General features: G+C 47.3%; 1 protein-coding gene across 1 annotated transcript; it reads right to left on the bottom strand.

Moving 5' to 3' along the window:
• Positions 1–2,121: 2,121 nt before the first annotated feature.
• Positions 2,122–22,574, bottom strand: LOC144129935 (cytochrome P450 2J4-like). The gene is made up of 9 exons (XM_077663991.1): positions 22,420–22,574; positions 18,066–18,283; positions 17,791–17,934; positions 16,904–17,015; positions 15,767–16,068; positions 13,120–13,235; positions 9,874–10,132; positions 5,120–5,310; positions 2,122–2,903 (listed from the first exon to the last, which is right to left on the bottom strand). The coding sequence occupies exons 1-9, from the start codon at positions 22,453–22,455 to the stop codon at positions 2,728–2,730; spliced, it is 1,554 nt and encodes a 517-aa protein (XP_077520117.1). The 5' UTR covers positions 22,456–22,574; the 3' UTR covers positions 2,122–2,727.
• Between the last annotated feature and the right edge of the window lie 1,523 nt (positions 22,575–24,097).

Here is a 24,097-nt window from a genome sequence, read left to right as displayed (position 1 = left end):
GGACGTTTCGGCTCAGAGCTCCCTCGGCGGTCCGCGGTTTTTTTCTTTCGTGTTTTGTTCTCCTTACAGGCAGTTCGTCCCTCGCAAGTCGGGACATTGTTTCGCGGTGTTGCGTTCCAGATATCTTTTATCGAGAACCTTTGTGAGTTTTGTAAATAAGCTTCGATAGGATTTCCGCGTTCCAGATTTTCTGCACCGGCACTCGCGGCTCATGACTAAAGCCGATGAAGGCGAGTGAAAGGGGCGTTTGCAAGAACTGCTCCTGCGTGTCAGTGGTGGCACGACCACCGCACTATTGCTTGAGTACTTAGGCGCGAGGTGAGCAAAACATAGAAGGTCATAAAAGGTGACCTTCTATACATACTGCAAAACATACTGCGAGTTAATGCGATAATGTTGTTGAACCCAATATAGCTATTGTGGTCATTTTCTTATCGTTACCATCGGCGCTCATCCTTCGAAGGACGTCCGTTTAGCGCAGCAGCAGTTACCAGTAAGTGTTAGGCGAGAAGATAAACCACAGCCGGGCTGAAATTCCGGTACGTGAAAGTGCTTGCAATAGGAATGCATACTAAGTACTGTGCTAAGGTACTACTGAAATGCCAACTGCCTCTCTCAGGGAGTAAATTGGAGCTATTAGAGGACTGTAGTGACGTTATCTACTGCTTGTGTCCGTGGCGTGGCGCACTCGAGAAATCTAAGACAGTATTACGGAAGTTAGAACTCAGAAAATAAAAGCGACTTTCACAGATAACTTCTCTAGTAATTGTAAATGTTACAAAAATTGCTGGACGGAATGCTTTTATGTGAGCACTTTGCAGTACATTTATTGCAATTATGTCTTGTAATCTATCATATTAATTTCTGATTAGCACCCTTACTGACTTTAACCGGCTAATAACGACGCATCGCACAAACGCGGTTGGCAGTCTCAATTAGAGCATAGTCTAAAAGCTGCTTAAGCCAAGTTTTTCCTGACAATTAAATTTTTTGTGTGTCTGCGCTAGCCACGGTTTGCAGCATGTTTTGCAGGGTGAGTCGCAGGATGTAGTACATATCTTTGTGTCCTGCATATTTTCTGTTGTGTGCAAATATCGCAAATATTTAACCTTCGAAATTCGGCTGTGTGCAACAGGAGAATTTATTAAAGATACTGCCCGCGCGAAACAATGGCAGATGGCTGAGCCCGCGGCATAAACAACACTTCGTTGCCTTTGGTTTTTCGCGTGCTGCATTGTCAGAAGTTTCTCATGAGAACTTCTGCTTTATCTTTATGTAATTTCATTTGACACAGACGACATTTGGTAAGCCGACTGTTCTGGTTCGAGTTTACCTCCGTTACCTGTCAAGCCGGAGGCGGGAGCGTGTGGCCACCTGCCGATCGTTAAGGGAGACTCGGCAAGAGGTTCTGCTCAAGTGTTTTCACCCGTGGCTCAATGGTGGCACCTTTGTTTGAGCTGTTGAAGAGGCGTGGGCTTGTTGAAGGTCCTGATTATAAATTTTAAGTTTTTGTAGACCGGTCAACACCCATAAGCTGCATATGGGTAGTGCGAGACGCCGTCGTGAAGTGCTCCAGACTAATTTGTACCGGGGCTCATTAGCATGCAGTGACGCCTAACAGTACACGGGCGTCGTTGTTGCCACTTCCATCAAAAGGCGGCGCGGCCGCCGAGACCGGGGCTCGATCTCGCGCCCAGTGGCCCAGGCTAAATGTCTATCGACGGACTCGCTATCGACGGACGGACGGACGGACGGACGCAGACAGACAGACAGACAGACAGACAGACAGACAGACAGACAGACAGACAGACAGACAGACAGACAGACAGACAGACAGACAGACAGACAGACAGACAGACAGACAGACAGACAGACAGACAGACAGACAGACAGACAGACAGACAGACAGACAGACAGACAGACAGACAGACAGACGGACGGACGGACGGACGGACGGACGGACGGGCGGGCGGGAGGGCAGGCAGGCAGGCAGGCAGGCAGGCAGGCAGGCAGGCAGGCAGGCAGGGCAGGGCAGGGCAGGGCAGGGCAGGGCAGGGCAGGCAGGCAGGCAGGCAGGCAAGCAGGCAGGCAGGCAGGTAGGCAGGCAGGCATAGGGGTGGGGATAATTGCCACGTAGCTTTGAAATTTCCAAATTTACAATCTCAACAGGCAGTATTCTCCCCAACTTCTCTCATTTCAGTCTCCTCTCACCAAATTGCATGGCTTATCGACTGGTCCTAAACCGGCCACTGTTACAGCCTCGTGCGGATAAAAATTGGTTATCCGGAACTGAAAGGCGCTTCCCTTTCCTCCCACCTTCCTCCCTCACGGGAAGGGAGGAACATGGGAGTGAAGGGAGAAATATAGAAAAAAAGAGTGGTAGTGGAGGGCACAGGAATAATTTCGACCACCTGGGTATCTTTTATTAGCATGCACTGACATTGCACAACATTCGTGCCAGCTTGACCACCGTGGCCGTGTTCGAAGCCGGGTACGAAGCCGGGTAAGAAAGGTAAATAATCAAGAGGAGAGAACCGACGCTCGCCGCAGTCATCTGCGCAGAAGTGACTATGATGGCTGCGGCAAAACCAAAATACTCCTGGGCCCCTGTCCCCACCTGCTCTTAGGCTTAGTATTTGATAAACTGACTATTGAGTTATGGAGACAGACGCGCCGTATGTGCCTGAAGCGTGCATGACTAGCGCATGTTGTCAGCGCTTATCCTCGCTATCGGACCAGGAAGCGCAGTTTCTGTGGTCTGGGAACGCAGACGCCGTCGCTGTCGAAGTCCAGGTCGACGGGTTTTCCCTCCTCAGGCAGGATGGTAAAGCGCTGGACGATGGTTGCAATATAGACGAACACTTGCACGTTGGACATGAGCTCTGCGGGACACATGCGTTTCCCTGCAAGCGAAAGCAAACAGGATAAAGGTGTATGTGGGGCAAACCGGGAAATGTTTCAATGAGCGCGCCCGCAAGCACAACGTCAACCGGAAGAACAGATCTGGAGGCAACCTTCCGTTACACTGTAACAATTGCAAAAACTACTACCCCAAGTTTAATGAAACAAAGTTTCTAGCTAAGGCCCAAGACAAGACTGAGAGAGAAGTAATTGAGGCTTTTTTCATTGACCTAAGAAAAGACAAGTGCGTTAGCACTCCATTTTTAACCTTTCTAGGAATGAACTATCCTATTTGGATGGTTGTATCTAATCTCTCAAACCATTCGCTCCTATGTATTTTAGTTGGTTTTAGAAATTTTAATGTGCCTTTAACTTTTCTGCCGCCCTTTACACGGTTTTTCCCCCTCTCCCTTCTTTTCTTTGTCAGAATTTTTTGTTATTCATAATTTCTTGTTGTTACGCACTACTTCTTTTTTATTAACATCTTTCATGCAGATCTGTATTCTCATGTTGTAATGCATTGTTGTTAGCCCGTACCTCGGAACGTGTTGATATGTTCACCTTCATAGGTTTTTAATCTCACTGAAAAATCCCCCTTTGCTCTTTCTCATGTTTGGTGGTTAGGTTGACGCTCTAGCTCATGCAGCTTATCTCTGGATAACAGGTGATATATAAGTGCGCCTGGCTTCTTTTTTCGTCATTAAAGTCGAAAGTTGCGCTTCTTTCCTGTTGTCTCCTTTCTCCTGTGAACGTCTTTTTTTTTAGCGCAAAGCCTCCAGAAATGAATATGTACCAACTAGCCCGTCAGAAAGTCTTACTGGATAAAGGTTTGGACACTGTAGTATAGTTTGTGTACATTGCTCTTGAGCCGAATCGCGGTAGGTGACGTGTATTTTGCTATTTATCAGGGCGTTCTCCGTTACCTCACTCAAGCAGGCCGAATAAATAAAAACAGTCAGAGGATAACGTTGAAATACATAGTTTGTCACGTCCCGTTCGCGCCAGTGAGCAGCATTTTTGAAGTCCGAAGCGATTATGGGCGTCATCATGAGGCATAACCCAGACACTTCTGGAATACACATCTGGTGTGCGTTGTGAATGCTATTCAAAGAGCCTCAGTTGGTCGAAAATATCATGGAGCCTAAGGCCTGCATGTCCATCCTCTGCATTATTTCCGTTATTTTCGCTGAATGCGCTGTCCGCGTGCCCTCTGGATGCCACAATGTCAATTACTCTTTACTTTGCTTAGAGCATTCTCATCAATGCTGTCAATTTTGAAAGGGTGGCGCTACCATCGCTTACATTCACTTAAGTGAGGCACTGAATGCCCTCATGAGAGTGAGCGAGCTAAGGGATGCAATTTCCTGTCACTTAATCGTGTCTTGCATTTATCTACGTATAATTTTAAACTGCTACCTTGCAATTTCGTGCCGTTTTTAAAGCTGTGAATCACAAATAAGTAATGGCTGTAATGGGACCGACAGGCGCAGCGCAGCGAAGAAGCGGACGAGTTCAAGCGGGACAACGAAGAAGCAGACGAAGTGCAGCTGGGTTTTTCGAACGACGCCTGTGAGTGTGCCCGTTGTGTCGCCGGACAACCAAGACCAACCGACCTGTGCTTCAAATAAACGCCTTGACATGGCAAATATACTTTATATGTATATAAGCAAACATCTTTGCGTCAAGATTCCATTGAAACGTGGCAATCAGGTCGCGGGAAATGGTACTTAAGGTTTTGCTCTGCAGAAAATGCGGCGTTGGCGTTGTCAGAGTTGTAAGCGAAAAAGCAGGTGAACCTCCTGCCAGTCAGGTCACGTGACATTGAGGCGTCATCACAACATGCCCACAGTGGCAGGAGGCAGTTAACTTACTGACTGGTCGCGAGAGGTTGCTCTGGAAGAGCAACCCGGGTGTTACAAGGCCCAGCGTTGGCTGTGCTTGAAACAGCCGCCTGTCGGGGCAGTGGCGCACAGCTTAATCTCTGCACCACTGCGTCAGGAGTGGTATGAGGGCTCCTCGCAATCTATGAATATAAAGTAGACAATGATCAATTCCGCATATACGGGCATGCAGCGAGAACCTATTCCAGGCCGCTGAATAAAGCTATTGGCGCTATTGCTTCATACCATACAGGCGGAGCTTAAGCTTCCCTTTAAGTTTTGTTTTACTAATGTGGTGCTCCACAAATGGAAGCCTGTACGGAGATAGGTGAGCTTACCTATGGAAAAAGGCATGAGGTACTCGGGCTTCTCGACCAGTTCTGTACCTCCGTTTTTCAGGAACCTTTCTGGATTGAACTTCTCGGGCTCTTCCCAAAGTTTCGGATCCATGTGCGTCGCCCATATGTTAGATATGACGACTGTACCAGCAGGGATCAGGTAGCCGGACACCATAACGTTTTGCTGAGCCCTGCGGGTTGACAAGTCGAAATTGAAAACTGAATCTAGCGTAATAATAATAATAATAATAATAATAATAATAATAATAATAATAATAATAATAATAATAATAATAATAATAATAATAATAATAATAATAATAATAATATTAATAATAATAATAATAATAATAATAATAATAATAATAATAATAATAATAATAATAATAATTGGTTTTTGGGGAAAGGAAATGGCGCAGTATCTGTCTCATATATCGTTGGACACCTGAACCGCGCCGTAAGGGAAGAGATAAAGGAGGGAGTGAAAGAAGAAAGGAAGAAAGGGGTGCCGTAGTGGAGGGCTCCGGAATAATTTCGACCACCTGGGGATCTTTAACGTGCACTGACATCGCACAGCACACGGGCGCCTTAGCGTTTTTCCTCCATAAAAGTGCAGCCGCCGTGGTCGGGGTCGAACCCGGGAACTCCGGATCAGTAGTCGAGCGCCCTAACTACTGAGCCACCGCGGCGGGTATTAATCTAGCGTTTAATGCTATAAAAACTGACATTTCTTTATCGACCGTTAGGTAGGTGACACCGAAGAGCGTACCGAAGATATACTGCGTGAACAGAAAATGTTGACAGTTGTTCAGCAGCACTGAATTTGCTTTTTAAATGCAGCATTGTGTTGCTCTTAGGAGCTCAGTCTTGGTCTTTTGTATCATGCTAGAAGTTGTAAGCTGAATAATCTCAATCATATGGTTTGCGTAGATATCAGTAACTGCCTTTTGCGAATTTCAGGTTGAATGGGTTTCGATGTTGAATAAAAAAAAAAATTTGCTGACAATTGTTTCGCTTCCGATAAGGTTGAATAACGAAATTGATAAACGCCTTTGATTTCCGTGAAATGTTAATGTGAGTACCTTATGACAGGGATGCAGTAATCGACAGCTAGTTTCTCTCAGAAAAATTACTCATGATATAAAATTTTCAGCACATCACGAAGAGGTGGAGTGCGTCGCGTTCGTCCTAACCGCTGTTTTCGTTTTTCTTTTTTCAGCAAGAATCACATTTGTTCTTAGCTGCGTTCACAAAATGTTACAGCTAAATTGTACCCTTTAAAGGCAAAATTTTGAAAATTATTAGCCTTGATTTCAAAAACACATCTTTTTTTTTACTCAGTTTAAAACGATGCAAATTATGGTCTTGAGTGAAATTTTAAGCACGTTTGACCTAGAGCGGGGAGAACTCGTACCTAGTGCAAGACTTGCTCAGGAATTTTGAAAGCACTGATATAATGCGCAGATGGTGACGCATCACGGCTCACCGGTAACGAAAGGTGTAAAGCGGGGCGCAGGTCAAGAACGAAAAAAATTTTCAACAGCAGAAACTTCTGTGAAAAAGAAACGCATATCTTCAACTTCGAGCGCTGTTCGCAAAGTCTGCTCTTTGTGCGCGCTCATTAACGCATAGGTCATGCCATGTAATTACGGTTGCACAGGAGAAGAGCGCCTCAGAAGAGCCCACTCCAGGACGTGTGTTGTCAAGATGTTGCTGTACGAATATAAAAAGACGTATATGCCGCCCTACGCGCGGGTAAACCACGCACTATTGAGGGTATGGACATCAAGGGGGCGTAGGGTATGGCGCGCTGTCGCATCTTTATGTTTTTGTACATGTGTTGCGAACATTCCGCGAGAGGGCAGTGACCTAGGCTGCGCGTCCCGTTTCATTTTGTTTTGTTTTGGTGCACGCCGTTAGAGGGGGGGGGGGGGGGTGGAGCAGTTCGAACACTCATGCCCTTCGCTTGGTCTCCCCTTTCGTCCTTGTGGTTTCCCTCGCCACTCCGGACGGCGGGGCTGTCTGCCGGCCTCGACCTTGGGCACCTGTCCCCTTGGCGAAGATGTGCGCAACCACCTAGGGAGGAATTCTGGGGTAAGGGAAGAAAGCTGACATCAGTTCTGAGCTTTCCTATTCGTTAAAACTGATGAGCTGCAGTTAATAATAATAATAATAATAATAATAATAATAATTGGTTTTCGGGGAAAGAAAATGGCGCAGTATCTGTCTCATATATCGTTTGCACCTAAACCGCGCCGTAAGGGAAGGGATAAAGGAGGGAGTGAAAGAAGAAAGGACGAGAGAGGTGCCGTAGTAAGACTCACTGGCGCAGAAAATAAGGCCCCGAAACTTGTCCCAATCAAACGGGGAACACCTCAATGCTATATTCTATCCCTGATGTTGTTCAACTTGATAGTGGAAAATCTTCCTGCTAAAATTGCCGCCGTTCCCCATCTCCAACATGCCATCTATGCAGATAACCTTGCCCTCTGGTGTACCCATGGTAACCCAGGACGTCAAAAAGCTATATACTGTTCAACAAGGCCTGGTCATTATTGACGCCTACACTGCCGGAGTGGGGCTCTAATGCTCACCAGAAAAATCAGCTTAGACTGTTGTCCTCAAAAACAAGATGAGGGCCGCTATAGGTTCTCTAATACTTTGCAATTGATAACCTCTGCAGTTTATTTCAGGCACATATTCTCGTCCTTAGTTTTATCTGGCAACAAGACGGCAAAAGCACGCATTACCCGTACCAGCCATGGACTCAATGAGCACGAGCTCCACAAGATCCACAAGATCGAAGCAACCGTATTCTCACTTGTCCTATATACCTCCACCGTACCTCCACCTAACAAAAACTCAACTGAAAAAAATTGAAGCAGCCACCCGCAAATGCTTGCTAACGAAGCTAGGTGTCCTGCAATAAGCAGCTATCTCACTCAAACAAGCACTTTCAACAACACGCCAGGGTAGAAGGCTGCCGCGCATCGTGAAGCTCACCACTACCGCTTGACCACCTCCCGTCCAGGCGAAGCTATACTAGAAAAACTTGGACACAGTAGGTCGCTCCTCCCTTCAATCCCTGATTTGCGATCGCCATGGGACCCTCTACTCCGCCTTGCCATAGTGCCTATACCCCACCAAATAGACCCGGAGAGGGATTAAGCGCACCGAGAAGCAATAGCATGTCACCTCAAGACCCTATCACTTGACACCTACAACACAGATACAACCTTCGCTGTCTCCAACGCTACAACATCGTCAGTGGGCTCCGGCCATCAGGAAACCCATCATCACACTGAAATTCATGATCTGACCTCAGATGAAGCACTAGCAATCGCAGAAGCGATCCTTCATCACCCTCGCTAAACTAAAACCATCACAGTGCGCACGGACAGCCAGAATGCTGTCCCGTGACTTCGCCACCAACATGCTCCTGGGACATATCCATGCCCAGATAAACACCTACCTTCACCAGCACCCAAACTTGCACATGCTTCTGGAATGGGTCTCCGGTCATCAGGGAGTAGAAGGGAACAAATCGGCACATGCTCTAGCTCGGAGACACGCCTCCGAGCGACCCTCCTCTTGGCAGCATGATTACAACCCCAAGGATAAGCAGACTATGCAGCGAAAACACCGAAAAGGAAGACTGAAAGACGGCACTTCCGCCACCTCCTTCATCTCCCTCCCGCACATCTTACTCAACGCTAGTCTATTTCCATTCGAAAACCAGAAACAAATTCTCTACCATATGACCTGTACAACCACCACATACTCAAGCGCACTGGCCACCCCTGCGGTCACTTATGCGGCACCTACTTTGACGACACGCACATATTGGACATGCCCACTTGCCACAGAATCAGCACACTACCTACACGCAGATTCCTACCTACCAAATACCCTAATCTTGGGAGAGCTGAGCTACTCCACTTGTTGCACTCCTCCTAATACTGTGTTCACTGCACTGTTCGTTGTCCATATAGCCCACGCGTTGGGCAGTACGGGCTCAGACGGTCCGACTTGAGACGGCGACCCGGACCAGGGTCGGAAAGTAAATGTCTCTCTCTATCCGTTAGGTGCGGCGTTGTCCGCGATTTTTTTTTTTTGGTGACGCTGTCTCTACAATGTCACCTCACTGTGTTCATTATTTATCCTCACGAATGGGTCTCCAAGTGTTTGCAGTGAGAGAGCTGTGGTCATTAAAATAGTCAAGTTATCGGCAGAGTGGACCAACGAGAACGTAACAGCCAACAGCACTCTGATAGCAAAATGTTTCCATGTTGAAGCGGGATATTCTGTTCCCAAGCTTGTTGAAAGCAGGGAAACCTCAGTTTTGGCAGCAAATGGGCTCCGGTAGCAGCTACAGGCCTGGGCTGGTTGGTACAATCTGACAGAACCACAACACCCAAACGACAACGACAGACACCGCCAAAGAACACAGTGCGGTGTTAGCTCGAATAATGTGTAATTTTTGCTTGTGTTCTGAAGTCACAGAGCTTTGCTTCGGCCGAGGGAGTCCTCTATGGAGGACTGTCGGAAACCGGTTTCTTGCTGCTTCCACCGTGGTAGCGCGAGGTGCACACGACAGTTCAACGAACAATATGGCAACGTCTAGCAAGCACCTATTGCGAAGACCAGTGCTAGCGTACGGTTGTTTGTTCCTAGAGGTTTGGGCAACTTACACCGCTTTCGAACACGTTGCTCGTAACCCTCTTGCCACTTGTTACTGCGTGACGCATACTCACTCCCGGGGCAGTCCCGTCAGCACCGGAGTCCTCCAGCGGTACAGCTCCCAGATGGTGGCCATGGTGTAAGGCATGGCGTGTCTGTCTTCCCAGCTCGGGGTCCGGTTTCTCCCCACCACACGGTCCACCTCGGCTTTAATCCTTCGCTGTACGGTGTCTTTCTTGTCTGCCAGGTTGAGTAGGTGCCACACGATAGTCTGGTAGGTCGACTGGGAGCCCGCGCCGAACAAAGTCAGCACGTTGCCCAACAGGTACTCCTCTGGAAGAGAGAGAGAGAGATAGGCTTTGATTTTCGCCCTACCAGCGGCTGCAGCACAGTTACCCCTTGACGAGGTTGTTCTTGCAAAATTTCATTAAACTCTTTTTATAGTCAACATCGGCCACTCAATGGACAGTCTATAAACTGCTTTTCGAATACCTTTAAGAGTAGGCGGTCGTGTTTTACGATGGGAGTTGATTACAACTCGATGATCGCCTTGGAAAGGTGATCAGGATGCCCTGAAGATATTTTTGCACGTATGGCGAGAGTGCGATCCAGGTACCCGGGAGGCATCACGGAGGTTCTACAGAGTTTCACATGTCCTAGCTTCACACTGCTGCTCAGGTGTTAGGGAGGTTATCACGAGTTTAACATGTTGGATCTGTGAACTGCAAAAGTATTACAGAGGTTCTTCAGAGTTTCACACGTCGAATTCAGGAACTGCTGTCCCAGTAGTACGGCGGTTTTTCAACTTCAGTTCAATCTGCGAACTGCTGCACAAGTATTACGAAAGTTCTCGCTTTTACAAGTTGGTCTGGGAGCCGGAGCGCAGGTATTAAGGAGGTTCTTCAGAGTTTCACACGTTCGATCTGCAAACTGTGGCACAAGTGTGACAGAGCTTCTTTTGAATTTCATACCTTTGATCCGCAAACTACTGCGCAAGTAATACGGCAGTTGTTCAGTTCCACTTTGACCTGCGAACTGCTTTCCGACTATAAATAAGGTTCCGGCTTTTAAATGTTGAGTCTGCGAGGTGGAACACAAGTGTTACGGATTCAGAGTTTCACATGTACGACCTGCGAACTGCTACGGTATTTGTGTGCTTTCACTTCGATCTACCACCCGCCGTGGTGGCTCAGTGGTTAGGGCGCTCGGCTACTGATCCGGATCTCCCTGGTTCGAACCCGACCGCGGCGGCTGCGTCTTCATGAAGGCAAAACGCTAAAGGCGCCCGTGTGCTGTGCGATGTCAGCGCACGTTAAAGATCCCCAGGTGGTCGAAATTATTCCGGAGCCCTCCACTACGGCACCTCTTTCTTCCTTTCTTCTTTCACTCCCATCTTTATCCCTTCCCTTACGGCGCGGTTCATGTCCGCCGATATATGAGACAGATATTGCGCCATTTCCTTTTCCCCAAAACTAATTATTATTATTATTATTATTATTATTATTATTATTATTATTATTATTATTATTATTATTATTATTATTATTATTATTACTTTGGTCTTCGAACTGCTGCGCAAGTGTTACGAAGGTTCTGCCTTTACATGTTCGGCCAGTGAACTGGAGCGCACGTACTACGGAGCTTCAGAGCTTCGCATGTTATATCTGCGAAATGCTGCCCAGTATTACGGAGGTTCGTCAGAGTGTAGGGATCTACTTCACCTCTCACCCACCCGAGGTGGCGCATATTCTTCTCAACCATATTTCGTGGCCTACCGACACCTTTCCCCTCCCGGTCCCCTCAGTGCTTTAGCGGGAAAAACGGGGAAGAGGTGCCCGGGACTGAGTAGACGGAACCAAGTGGCAACCCCGGGCTGTCCAGGTGACATTTCTCCGTGCCCCTTGCCTGCCTGCGGCCTGCGCGCCACCGAGAGAGGCTTTTATATTTTTGGAGACTGCTTAATAAATGCCTGCGGAAAATTTCTAAATGTGCCGTTCTTCACGATCTTTACAGTGTGGTCGAAGCTAGAGGAGCGGTCTTGGCCCTAGCCGCTCTAAAAACCCCACAAGAGTTATACATGTTCAATATGCTAACTGCTGCCCAAGCATTGGTCGGTCAAATGTTTAGTGGTGGTCCCGGGTTCGATCCCCGGACTAGGACGAATTTTTTTTTAATGCGAAGTTTCTGAGAAAGCTCAACAAGGGAATACTTTGGGCAGTTGGTCTGATATGTTTAAAAGGTAAAAGAACCGCGACTTCAGCGACGTAAGACGAAGTGGACAAGAGAAGCGGTTGCCATCTCGTCTTACGTCCTGTCCTGAAGTCGTGGTTCTTTTACCTTTTAAACATTTCTGAGAAAGCTGTATAGCTTTCCTTTGTAGCCGTATAGCTGCGCATGGGTGGATGCCAGTGAGTAATTACTCCATCATTGCCTAAGCATTACGGAGGTTTTTCAGAGTTTCACTTGTTCGATCTGCGAACTGTGGGGAAGTATAGAGCGCATGTTTATCAAAGTTCACGTATTGATCTGCGAGCTGCTTGTAAGCATCGCGGAAGTTCATCAGACTTACAGATGTTCGAGCTACGAACTGCTGCGGAAGTATAACGGATGTTCTTCAGAGTTTTACAGGTTCGATCAGCTAACTGCTGCGCAACTATTGCGGTGGTTATTCATGATTTGAAATGTTCGAGCTACGCACTGCTGCGCGAATATTGTGGAGGTCTTTGAAAATCCATTTAAATGTGAAAAAGTATCAGTGTAATAAAGCAGAAGGTTTGTCTACGGTCCTCGGCGTTTCGCCGGAGTACATCTTGTTCTTTTTGTTCACGTTTGTTTTTAGTACATTTTATCCTGTCGTGCATAAAGTTCCCGTCTTTGTGAAGACGCTGGCTACCATGTTCATCATCTCCGCCTGACCCGCTCTGGCCGGAACGCATCACAGTTTGATTGCTAAACAGTATGGCTTGGTTTGGTTTATATGGGTTGAACGTCCCAAAGCGGCTCAGGCTATGAGAGACGCCGTAGTGAAGGGCTCCGGAAATTTCGACCACCTGGGGTTCTTTAGCGTGCACTGACATCGCACAGTACACGGGCCTCTAGAACTTCGCCTCCATCGAAATTCGGCCGCCGCGGCCGGGATCGGACCCGCGTCTTTCGGGCCAACAGGCGGACGCCATAACCACGTGGCCACCACGGCGGCTTTGTAAACAGATTACCTTTCAGTCGATGTTCCACACACCTTATAGACGGTTTATAAGATTCCTTTTCTATGGCGGGAAATAAGTGATTGCGATCAGTGTTTGAATATTTCCATTAATTACCTTTAAAACAGCTGTCAACGTCGTTTTTTTGGTTGGAGATCATTTGTTTGTAGTCTTCTATGAAATTGATGCTCTTTTCTTCCCTTCCTTGGATTCCATTGGATACCAATTCCCGGCTGTAATGAAGATAGAGATATTCTTCTGTTTACAGACTTTAGAAGTTGCTAAGCAAGTAAGCCATGTAAAAAGCGTACTAACGGCTATTGTGTGAAAACTAATATTGCATCTTTTGGAACGATTCAGCCTTGCGCAAACAGTTAACTAAATTTCAGCGCAGTGGTTTCTGCCCAACCGTCTGCCCACTTGAGCACCAGATGAAGTTCCACTCGGAGCACCAGTTTGTGGTCAAGAAACGTTAAGTTAATAGAATCCGTCGATACGAAATAAATAGTCTGTACACACAGTGATCAGAAACTTGTTCAGTGCTTCCGTTGTGTGATGTAAAAGTGTCAGCGAGGAAAAAGCGTTGTCTTTTTCTGTCGTCCTTGTACGTATGTTGCGATGCCTCTTTTTGCCGCTCTAAGTGAAACCAGCCCGTCTTGTTTTTCTCAGTCAGTGCGATATCATTTGCGCAGTTACCTTCGAACGTGCGCAGAAATAAGTGTAATCTAGGAGCATTCATTTGCTGCATCAGGAAGAAAAGTGGCGAAAGGGAATATCAAGGGAACTCTATTGTGTAAAATGCCTTCTTTTCACAGAATACAGCGCTAGGCAGAATAATAGGCGGAGAAAAGTGAAGATGTGGAACACTTTACTTGAACTGATACCTTGATGCTGAAGACTATAGCTACGAGAGGAAATGGTAGTGCAGTAGGCGATTACCTGGCGTGAAAATGCATGCAGGTAAAGCAGTAATATTTATAAAGCAGTAAAGAAGTAAACTTTTGCAGGTAAAGGAGTACGTTACTGATTTTAGGTAAACTTTTATTTTTTTTCGTGTTCCGTCTGAGTAGTTTTTGGCTTATTCTTTGATGCTGGTCTGAATCATGAGTTGTGTAAAATGAAAGATAAGCAAACCAATAAATGATGTGTCGTTTGGAGCCGTCCCAGAACACACATACTTCCGAAGCTGGCTTAAGGACTGTCGCGTTCTTCGGTTGACCTCCCTTTCGAGTCTATTTTCAGTAGACAATGCAAGCTTTGCATACTAGGGGAAGCAAGGAATGGTGGGAAATTTTGTGAAGGCCGAAGGGGGGCTTTTATTGCTAACGTAGCAGCTGATGATTCGGTCGCAATGTGAACATCACCTGTGCTTCTGCCCGACGTAGCCCGACTTCTGCCCGAGTTTTTTGTGAGTGGCTAAAATCTGCATGTCATAAATGAATGCCCATGTTTATAAAACTTGCGGTGTATTCTATGGGCAGAAAAACTTGGTAGCTTTTAGAGCGTCGGAAGCACACTGAACAAGCATCAGCTGCCAAAAGTAGCCTCAGTGCGCACTTTCAAAATGAGTGTATAAAAAAGGAAGAGAAGATGACGAGGCGCGGATCTCCCTTGGCTGCAGATGTCAATAAAGTAATAAAAGTCAATAAATCAATAAAGCAATAAATCAATAAAATCAATAAATAAAGTCAATAAAGCAATAAAATGTCAATAAAGCAAACAGACCCCTCACAAATGGCACGCTGTGCAGAGAAGGGTTTAAAGTCCTAAAGCGACTCAGGCTATGAGGGACGCCGTAGTGGAGGGCTCCGGAAATTTCAACCACCTGGGGTTCTTTAACGTGAGGTGAAAGCTTGCATTAAATTATTACCTGTAGGTACGTGGTGGCTCTGGGGATCAAACCGCGAACTTCTCGCAAACGAGGCGGATTTTTAAATTACTTATTTACCGCTGATGTCCCGAGGAATAGGCTTATGTCGGCGCAGATGTTCTTGATATACAACCTAAGAGATGCCTTTAACTCTAGAAATAGCGTCTTGAATCATTCGCTTCCGCATTAAATCGTTTCAGCACATAAGACCAGGAAAGACAGCGCACAAAATATTGGACCCACCAGGGTACGTGTTGGCAAATTTGAACCTTTAGTCTAGTTGATATTGCATTTTGACATAGAGGCTCAGCGCGGAAACACAGGATTATAGAAGACATACACGATAAGCGTCCTGTTTTTCTTCCTGTGTTTCCACGCAAAGCCTGTGTGTGAAAACATTGCAGCGCATGTGTGCGTTTTCAGTAGCGTGTAATTACTGGACTTTTTGGAAAGTCATTATATAAAAAAAAGCTCTAGTGCAAAACAAGACGAAGGAGGGTTTTATGGCTGGCTAGTTAGTGCTTCTCGTTCATGACCAAACTGCGCGAAAAAACTGGGACCGATACAGGAAACACACTCTGTGTGTGTACATGTCTCTGTTCCCGTTTTTGTTTTCGTGTAGTCCAAATCATGATAGACGAAGGACAATATGGCAGGTGCGTGTCACTTTGACCCACGTCTGCATCTTTGACGCGTGGCTGTCACGTGGACGCGTGTCTGTCAAATGTGCGGGTGGAGAAAGTGTCACTTTGTCGTTGGTCTCGTGATGCACTACAAAGTTTTTTCAAAGTGCACTCTGTTCCTGTATTTTGCGGTGAAACAATTTAATTTTTTTTAATACATACAATGTGGAACTAACCAAAATAATTATTATCGCTCAAACAAATGTGGTACCTGAAGAATTTTCTCGTGTCGTCCACTATTCTTCTCATTTGGCCAAACTTGGTAAAGAAGAGTGTGGTGATGGCCCTCAGGCCGATGGGCATGACTGAGATCACTGCTCCTGCTGCCAAGCATCGGATGGTCCTCACGAGAATGTTGTCCAAGAAGACCCTCCTCTCGTCTTCGAAGTCGTACCGCGATCCCATCACGAGCGCAGTCACGTTGTTGGACACGCTGGGCAGGACGAGGTCGGCCACGTTGATGGCTTCTCCCTCGGCTTCCGCAATCTTTTCTGCCAAGTAGACGGCCTCGTCCTGTCGTTGCAGAGACAAAATCAATGTTTACTGTCATGTGCACAGAAAAGAGGTTTTCAGCATGGCTTATGTTGGTTCGCCCCATCATGATGTGTCTTCGCATGGCCAAGAAAGTCTAAAGTGATTGCGTAATGAACCAAATGAGAATTCCCATAACACTTATTGATCCGGAGATGTCATCATCGACCTGCTGCTAGCAAGACTGGCGCTCTACTGGCTAGATCACGAGACCGTGAAAGCCGCAGTGTAAAAAAAGAAAGATATTGCAAAATGATTTTGGAGGAAAGGAAATGGCGCAATATCTGTCTCACATCTCGGAGGACACCTGAACCGCGCCGTAACGAAAGGGATAAAAGAGGTACTGAGAGAAAAAACGGGTGCCGTAGTGGGGGGCTCCGGAATAATTTCGACTACCTGGGGAGCTTTAACGGCCACTGACATCGTACGGCGCACAGGCGCCTTCATCGAAACGCACCCGCCGCGGCCGGGTTCAACCCGGGAGCTAAGATCATTCTTCAGAGGGCCCCAATCGACGCAGTGAGGCTGATTGTACTGGCGGTGCTTGCTTGGTGCGCGTTTATGAACAGCAAAAATGCTCGAACTTCCTTCTGAGCAACAAGATGATGATGGCGATGCATACGCTGTTGCTGTTTAATGAAGATGCTGATCAGCCACCACAATTTCTACACATTTTACGACTGGTTCTACTTACAAGGCGTCATATGCCACAAGTCCTTAGCTGTGGCTCGCAAATATTACATAGGCAACCATGCAAAAGACAGGTGCGGTGTGGTGAAGCGTCTTTAGCTAGATGAACTCGTTTATTAGTGCCTACCTCAACTTGCTGTTCCATGGTCTTCCCACCGTACGACCCCGACGTAACGGAACGGACGCAGAATCTTCTGTTCTCTACCCATGGCCGTCCGTTGAGGTTAGATACACCTGCGAGAAACCATTAGCCGTGAATAGTGCAGTTATGGTGATAATTAGCGAAAATAAGCGCTGTAAAAATGGAGGGCACACTTAAGCTCAGGCTTCAGGGTATGAAGCGATGGAGTTAATGGGTAAATGCCCTTATATGCGGAACTGGTCCTTCTCGACTTGAGATTCATAGATCGCGGTGAGTACGCATGCCATTAACAGCGCAGTGGCGCAGCGGTTAAGCGATGCACCACTGCACTGGCAGGTGGCTGTTCCTGCCACAGCCACCCGTAGGGATTGTGCGACACATGTTGTTCTTCCCGAGCAAACTCTTGCGACCAACCATTAATTTAACTGTCACCTGCCAGAGGGGCCAGTTTGCCCACAATGTGGTGGGCAGATTGTGATGACACCACATGGTCACGTCACGTAGGTGGCCTACCTGCGCTTCTTCTCCGGGGATTTTTCTCTCACAACGCCGACGACGTTGACCATGACGACGCCGGATTTTCTGAAGAACGGAAGCCTTAATGCTATCGTTTTAAAATTACTGGTTTTGAAAACACCACCTGAATTCATGCAGATAGGTTCGGTCACTTCAGTACTGCGTGCGCTCGTTAGGGACTTTTAACGTTAGAGTGTTTTGCTGGTTAATGTTCTGAAGCCTCGTTGCAAAAAGTTTGTAGCCGGTCGTAACCGGTTACTTAATTAAATGCCTTTTCGCCATGGCTGCGTCCACTCGGAAGCGCTGGCGTCGTGCTTTAGTTAAGGATTTAGATGGCTGACTTTACTTAGCTGCACTAGAAATGGTTCAGTTCCCGATCACCTGTGATGCCCGCATGATCCAAGAACAACGCTCTTGGCCTCCTCAGTAGTTTCGAGTAGCCTTCCGAGATGCTCTCGAAGTCGTTCAGTACGGCAACATTCATCGCGCCCATCTTCACCCTGAAAGCGAGGTAATATGGGATTCACATCCAGATTTCATGTTGCCTTTATTGAATGGTATAACCGAGTTTCATTTGTTCCATTAATTGCTATGTTTGCTGCTTAAATGAAATGTTCGCCAGTGTTCGTACCTGAATACAGGACCATACTTCTCGGCGATCCACTTGAAGGCGACATGTTGTTGTCCCCGAAGAAAGGGTAAATAACCAATTACTGGCAGTCCCCAAGGACCGGGAGGCAGTGGCGCTGGGCTGGCGTTCTTACGGCATGGTCGGCGCCACAGATAGATCAACAGTAGTGCTGTTGCAACACCAACCGCTAACGTTGCTGGCGCCGTTGCGAATCCGCCCTGTCAAAAATGGGAGGAATGACATGCATTGAGATGCAAAGCGAGAGTGTGTTATGCTTTACTGCCTCTGGCACGTGCTTCAAAGAAAAAGCTATGCTCTGCAAGAGCTTTAAACCTACAGGAGAAATATGCCCTGTCTTCTTACGCAACGGAATATAGTCCCTGATGGCAGTTAATAGTTTCTTGTTCAAACACATTTATTGGTAATACTCGGTATGTACGCCCTATTTCTGACATAACTGCGCGCTTTCTTTGTTTGAGAGCCACGGAAAAAGAATTGGCTAGAACTAGGCGGCGGCCCAATTTAACCATTGGCACAAGAGTCGGCTGCTTCCGGTTGTGGTTTCCTAGGCTCTCTCTTCAGTCCGATATCGAATTTCCGGAAGTTGAAAGTTCTTCTACCATGGTTCGGCTCGCAGCCTTTGACTGCATGTTAGTCACCGCGTTTTGGAGGACGTTGTTTGCAGAGACTGCATGTTGTATCCCCGGCAACATCAGCGTAAAGCAGTCCCGGGCTAAGCTGTATGATGGTAACCAGTTCCCGCTCTGGTGTGTTACACGCGGTAAACCTTTGACATGACTTACCTCTGCTCTATGAGGTCTCACCCGGTAATGCGTGAATACTCTGGGCAGGGAGAGTGGAGGTGTGTGTGTGAAAACCTTTATTTCAGGGAGGAAGCTTGAGGTAGCCGGAGCAACCTCTCGCAATCTCTAGGTGGGCTCCTCATTACAGGAGCCCATTGGCGACCGCCGCGACTCGGGCTCGGTGGACCAGGGCCTTCTGGCTTGCTAGGTCCGAGCAGCCGAGCAGGGCTGCCTCCCAGTCCTCCCGGGGGGGCTGGGTTTGGGGGCGAGGTTCGGGGTTGACTGGCATGCCCACACCATGTGAAAGATGTCCGAAGACTTCTCCGCACAATGTGGGCATTCTCCTGTACAGGCAGGATCAAAGTGTTTTAAAACTGCCGGGCACAGCAGCGTTTTGGTGTAAAGGCGGAGGAGTGTGCGTTCCTCCACCTTTGTGAGGCCCTTACAAGGCTTGTGATAAATTGCATGGCCGAATTGGAATAATTCAGTAATTTCTCGAAAAGTGAGGGCCGGATTGGGTTCGGGATCCGTATCCAAAGGGTCTGAAGGCGTTGCCCGGAGAGTGAGCGCGCGGGCGGCGGCGTCTGCCGTTTCATTGCCTTCGAGGTCCATATGAGCTGGAGCCCATACAATGGTTCGAGACGCGGGGGCCCCGAGGTAGTTACTGTTTTGAAGGATGCGATGCGCAAAGAGAGGAATGTACCCCTGTTTAATATTTCTGCAGGCCCCTCTCGAGTCGGTGACGATCACTTGCGACTCCTGGTCTGCGGCGGCTAACGCGATGGCAACTTCTTCCGCATGTGTTATGTCTTGAGCTCGGAACGTTAGGCCATTCACCACGATTTTTTGGTGGACGACTGCGGCCGTGTACCACCCCCCATGGTGAGGGCCTGAGGCGTCCACGTAGAAGATGCCATGTTTGTTCCCATAGTGACGGGCCAGTGCCTCCGCCCGTGCAAGGCGCCTGCCACTGTGGTCGTCACGTGTCATGTTGGCCGGAAGAGGGCGTACGTGCAGGGCGTATCTCCAGATTTCAGGAATGCGTACGCGCTCTTCCGTAAGTGTTGGGTGGTGGATATGTAGTCGGGCTAATAGGCGGCGACCCGACGGCGTTTTTGAAAGCCTTGTGTATTGAGTTGTCAAGTGCTCTCTTGTTTCCTCCAGCACATAGCTCCCCTAGGTTAGACACATTTCGCCTACAGACCTAGATATGAGATGGTTGGGCCATTTTACATGCTGGATTGCGCGATTATACTGCGGTACGGCGAAATGCGATGACACGGAGTTTCTGCTTTTAATGTTCAGGACTTGGCCACATTTACGGCGAGCTCTTCCTGTTTCTCATGGGCAAACGAGTCAGAAGATATTCCCGACATGCGATGACATTGAGTATCTGCTTTAAGTTTTCACTCTATGGAACGACATGCTATTTGCTCTTGCTGTCTCTCGCGGACAAATGAGTCAGAACATACCCTCTTAGCTTTGAGTCCCGTTGTCCCGTTGCATGTTGGAACTCTGATTGTCTCAAAAGCGCACGGAGTCAACCGGATACGCTATAAGCGATGAGATATTGTTAAGAATGATCAAGAGGAGCATTATGCTGCGCAGATTTTGTTGCGAAACCATTCTTGCATGCCGCATATCTTTCAGGGCAAAACTAAATAAAGCCAATTTGGCGATAGTTTGTATGCTGTACCTTTATCTGAGAGTAGCGAGAGCACTCTGCGCAGAATGAATTCTAGCAGAAAGTCACGACAAGCTGACTTTACGACAAGCGGCATCGTCGCGACATCTGCTGTCGCCCCTACGGACTATATAAAACGAGCGTCGTGTCAGCTTGTTGCGGTCACCGCTGCTCGTCAACGCCCAACACGCACATCTGCTTCTGCGGGTTATTAGTATCAGCGTTCATTTGAGTACAAGAGAAGGCGCTTTGCTAGAGCGCAGTCAATTCCGCTCAGGAAGATTCGACTAATTGAGCCAAGTCAAACACCTGAACTGGCCACAAGGCAATGCGGCGCATGCTGACTGAGCGACAAAGTGAGACAGGAAAACATAGGAAAGATGATCGAAAGCGTTAAATTTGACCGGACTAAAGCATTGTTGGTGTCAGGACAGGCAGGTGAAGGATGTTGCGGTAATATATTAAAAGGGTCATGCTGCACAGCACGGGCGAAGCGCACGCACTTCAAGTGCATCATGGGCATAAAGACTAAACGGTCTCTGTGAGCCATTGTTCTTGGATCTACGGCATCAGCGCCAGCATACCGGTGGTTCTCTACGTCATCGACCGGTGAGCCGCTTTTCCCAGGTCCTTCGCGTTTTAGAATTGCCGGCCTTGAGCCGACGCATAGCAGGCAGTTGCATCGCAGACGCTAGCCGGGAAAGGGCACGGCTTGGACGTTTGCATTTACACGTGAAGTTAAAAACAAATATTAAGCCAAGGCTGTGCTGAAAAAAGCAGTCTGACAGGCAGAGCAAAACACATTGCGCACTTAATATCCGCCAGGGCAGGCATACAGTGCATGACCTTCAGGTACAGCGCGGCCTGTATCACCGACTGCTCTGCGAGGGAGTGCAGGCAGAGGGCGGACTAATCGAGTGCGACGACCTACAACTCGGTCCGAAGCTTGCGGTCGTCCGCGTGCTTTTGGCTCGCCGAAACAAAAAGAAATGTTAGCGCTGTCTCTGCGTAGCGACAGCGAAGTTTCAGTGAAGGATGACATTTTTTCTCGCGTGCTCTTTCTTCTAATCGCACTCCTTCGCATTCTGTACTCGACTATGATATGAGATGGGATAGCGCTGAACATTCGTGTTGCGAAGATGGAACACATGGTTACAAAGGATATCTTTACGAACGGCTCGTGATAAAGTTCGGCTATCGGAACTCCTTTAAATTACACCACAGGCGCAGCAAACTGGAACTTCCCCACATTTCGCATTCCACCCTCGGCTGGGTATCGGACCCCCAGCCTTATGTTTCTCAGAAGTGCATAGCAGCCACTCTTCAAGCAATGCGGTCACGGACAGGTATATTCCCTTCGAATGATCCGTTAGACTACAACGTACACAATGACGCCGACCTCGAAAAGATAATTTAAACGGGTGCCGCCTTTCCAGTGCTCTGCTTATATATTTTTCTTTTTTGATGGCATCGCCAACCAAGCCTCTTTACTATGATGCTTTATCTATTCTGCTGTGCGCAGTTTTCTTGTTCACGAACATGAGAGTATGTCTGTCCTTCACGTGAATATTAGAAGCCCGAAAAACAAGCAGTTTGAAATTCAAGCAGCTCTGGGTTCCCTGAATCATAGGTTTGATGTACTAGCATGTACGGAAACATGGTTCACATGCGGGAACAAAGCAGTGCCATGCAGTTTCCGCGCTGCATTTAACGAACAGAGTGTCGTTGATAAATGAGCTGAGCAAGCGGGGCTTTTATAAATGACAAGACATGCAGCTAGCGGTAACGACATGCGGTACTCTGCCAAGCCTCCCGGCCAAGGCTCAGTGAAAGTAAAGCTCTAAAATAATTCTGCGGTATGAAATACCTCGACTAGACGGGCTCCACCAGCAGCTTCTCCCATCTCCGCGGTCCTCGAGCCACTCCGCCGGTTGTGCTGCGAGTCTGGTTTCTTATGACGTAACGCCTGGCCCGATAGGAAAGATGTCACCCTGATTGTCAACTCTTTCCCTCTCTAAGCACGTTTGGCTCAGAGCCCGCGGCGGTTTGCGATATTATTAGGACTTTTTTCTTCCGCCTTTTGTTTTTCTTAACGACTGTTTTGCGTTCGCAAGTCGGGACTTCGCCTCTGGGTGTTGCGTTCTCGATTTCGGCTATCACTTCTAATTTCTGCAAAGAGGCCCGACAAGATTTTCGCGCTCAATATTTTGTGCACCGGTAATCAAAGCTCTTGGCTATACTTAATGTAACGCATTGTGTCGCAGAGTGAGTGAGGAGTTGTCAAGCGTGTTGTTCATAAAACGAAGCCCTGCTACTAAGCGCCAGAAAAACTATTGCATCTTTGCCTGAGTGCCGTTTGTGAATACGATCTCAACGTTATTCTATCAGAGGCTTCGTCCTCGACGTCTACTGCATCCAAGTGTCTATTGTTCTCCTGTTCTTATCGTTTTTATCGACTGCCGTCCGTCGTAGCACCTGCATTTAGAGGAGCCGCAGCTACAGGTAGGAAAAGGCGAAAAGAGAAAAAAAGCTCCGCGTTGAATTCGTAGCACGTAAAAGTTCAATTACTCAGCTGATGTATCACTGAGATGACAACGGCCTCTTTCCGGAAGAAAATACAAGCTATTGGGAAATCGCAGTGACGTTATCGATCGCTTGTGACTGTGGCATTACTCACCCAGAAAACAAAGGACAGTATTACCGGGTTTAGAGCTTTGTCTAGTTAAGAACGCGAATGACCGATTGCGACACTGTGAAACGCCGGTAGGCTTTTTGTTCACTAGCCGTTAGTTAAAAAAAAGTCTGTTATTGTGAGCACTGGGACAGTCGCAGGAAGGCGTGAGCAAAATTATTTTAATGCGAACACTATTTTTCAGAGTAAAGTAAGGGCGACAGTATTTAGACAATTATATAGCTTTTACCGACTTAAAGCGTGCCAACTTTTACCGAGTAACTTCTGTATTTATTCTAAATGCTACGAACAGGACTTGACAGCGTGCGTAGTATATAAGCGCTTTGTATTAGTATGCAAATAATGATTTCTTGCAATACGTACCAAGAAATTCACGGTATTCATTTCTCACTGACTCCCTTACTGACTGGACTGTTTTATGCCCAATTTTTTGTACACACTCGATTAATATAATTTATTTTAGAGCATGGCCCAAGAGCTCCTTTCAGGTGCATTTTTTGTTGGTCATTTAACTATTCTGTTTCGGCGCTAACCACAGGTTGCAGGATGTTTTGTGTTATCATGATGTGCTTTTCAGAGGAGTTAATTTCTTTGTGTCCTGAGTGTCTTCCTTTGTACGCAAGTATTACCAATGCATTTTCTACGTAGAATGGCACCTGTGTGCAGCAGGTGATTGTATTAAAAATACTTCCCGAGTGAAACGGCAGCAGGTGGCTGAACAAGTGGAAAAGGAATGCTTTGCTGCCCTTGATTTCGTATGCTGAAGTGTTTTCAGTTTGTCATGAAGACCGCCGCTATATATTTAAGTAATCTCGGCCTATCAGGAAAGAAGTTTCATAAGCCGGCTGTTCCG

The sequence above is a fragment of the Amblyomma americanum genome, chromosome 4 (assembly GCF_052857255.1).
Source record: "Amblyomma americanum isolate KBUSLIRL-KWMA chromosome 4, ASM5285725v1, whole genome shotgun sequence".
NCBI lineage: Eukaryota > Metazoa > Arthropoda > Arachnida > Ixodida > Ixodidae > Amblyomma > Amblyomma americanum.
This window is presented reverse-complemented; position numbering and strand designations above follow the sequence as displayed.

Bases quoted from the DNA above. Each gene is read 5' to 3' on its own strand.
- LOC144129935 (XM_077663991.1), bottom strand. From the start codon at position 22,455: ATGGGAGAAGCTGCTGGTGGAGCCCGTCTAGTCGAG. The intron at 17,935-18,065 runs GTACGAACACTG...CCTCGCTTTCAG, and splicing joins AAGTATGGTCCTGTATTCAG to GGTGAAGATGGGCGCGATGA. The intron at 17,016-17,790 runs GTGCAGCTAAGT...CTAATGGTTTCT, and splicing joins CGGGAACTGAACCATTTCTA to CGCAGGTGTATCTAACCTCA.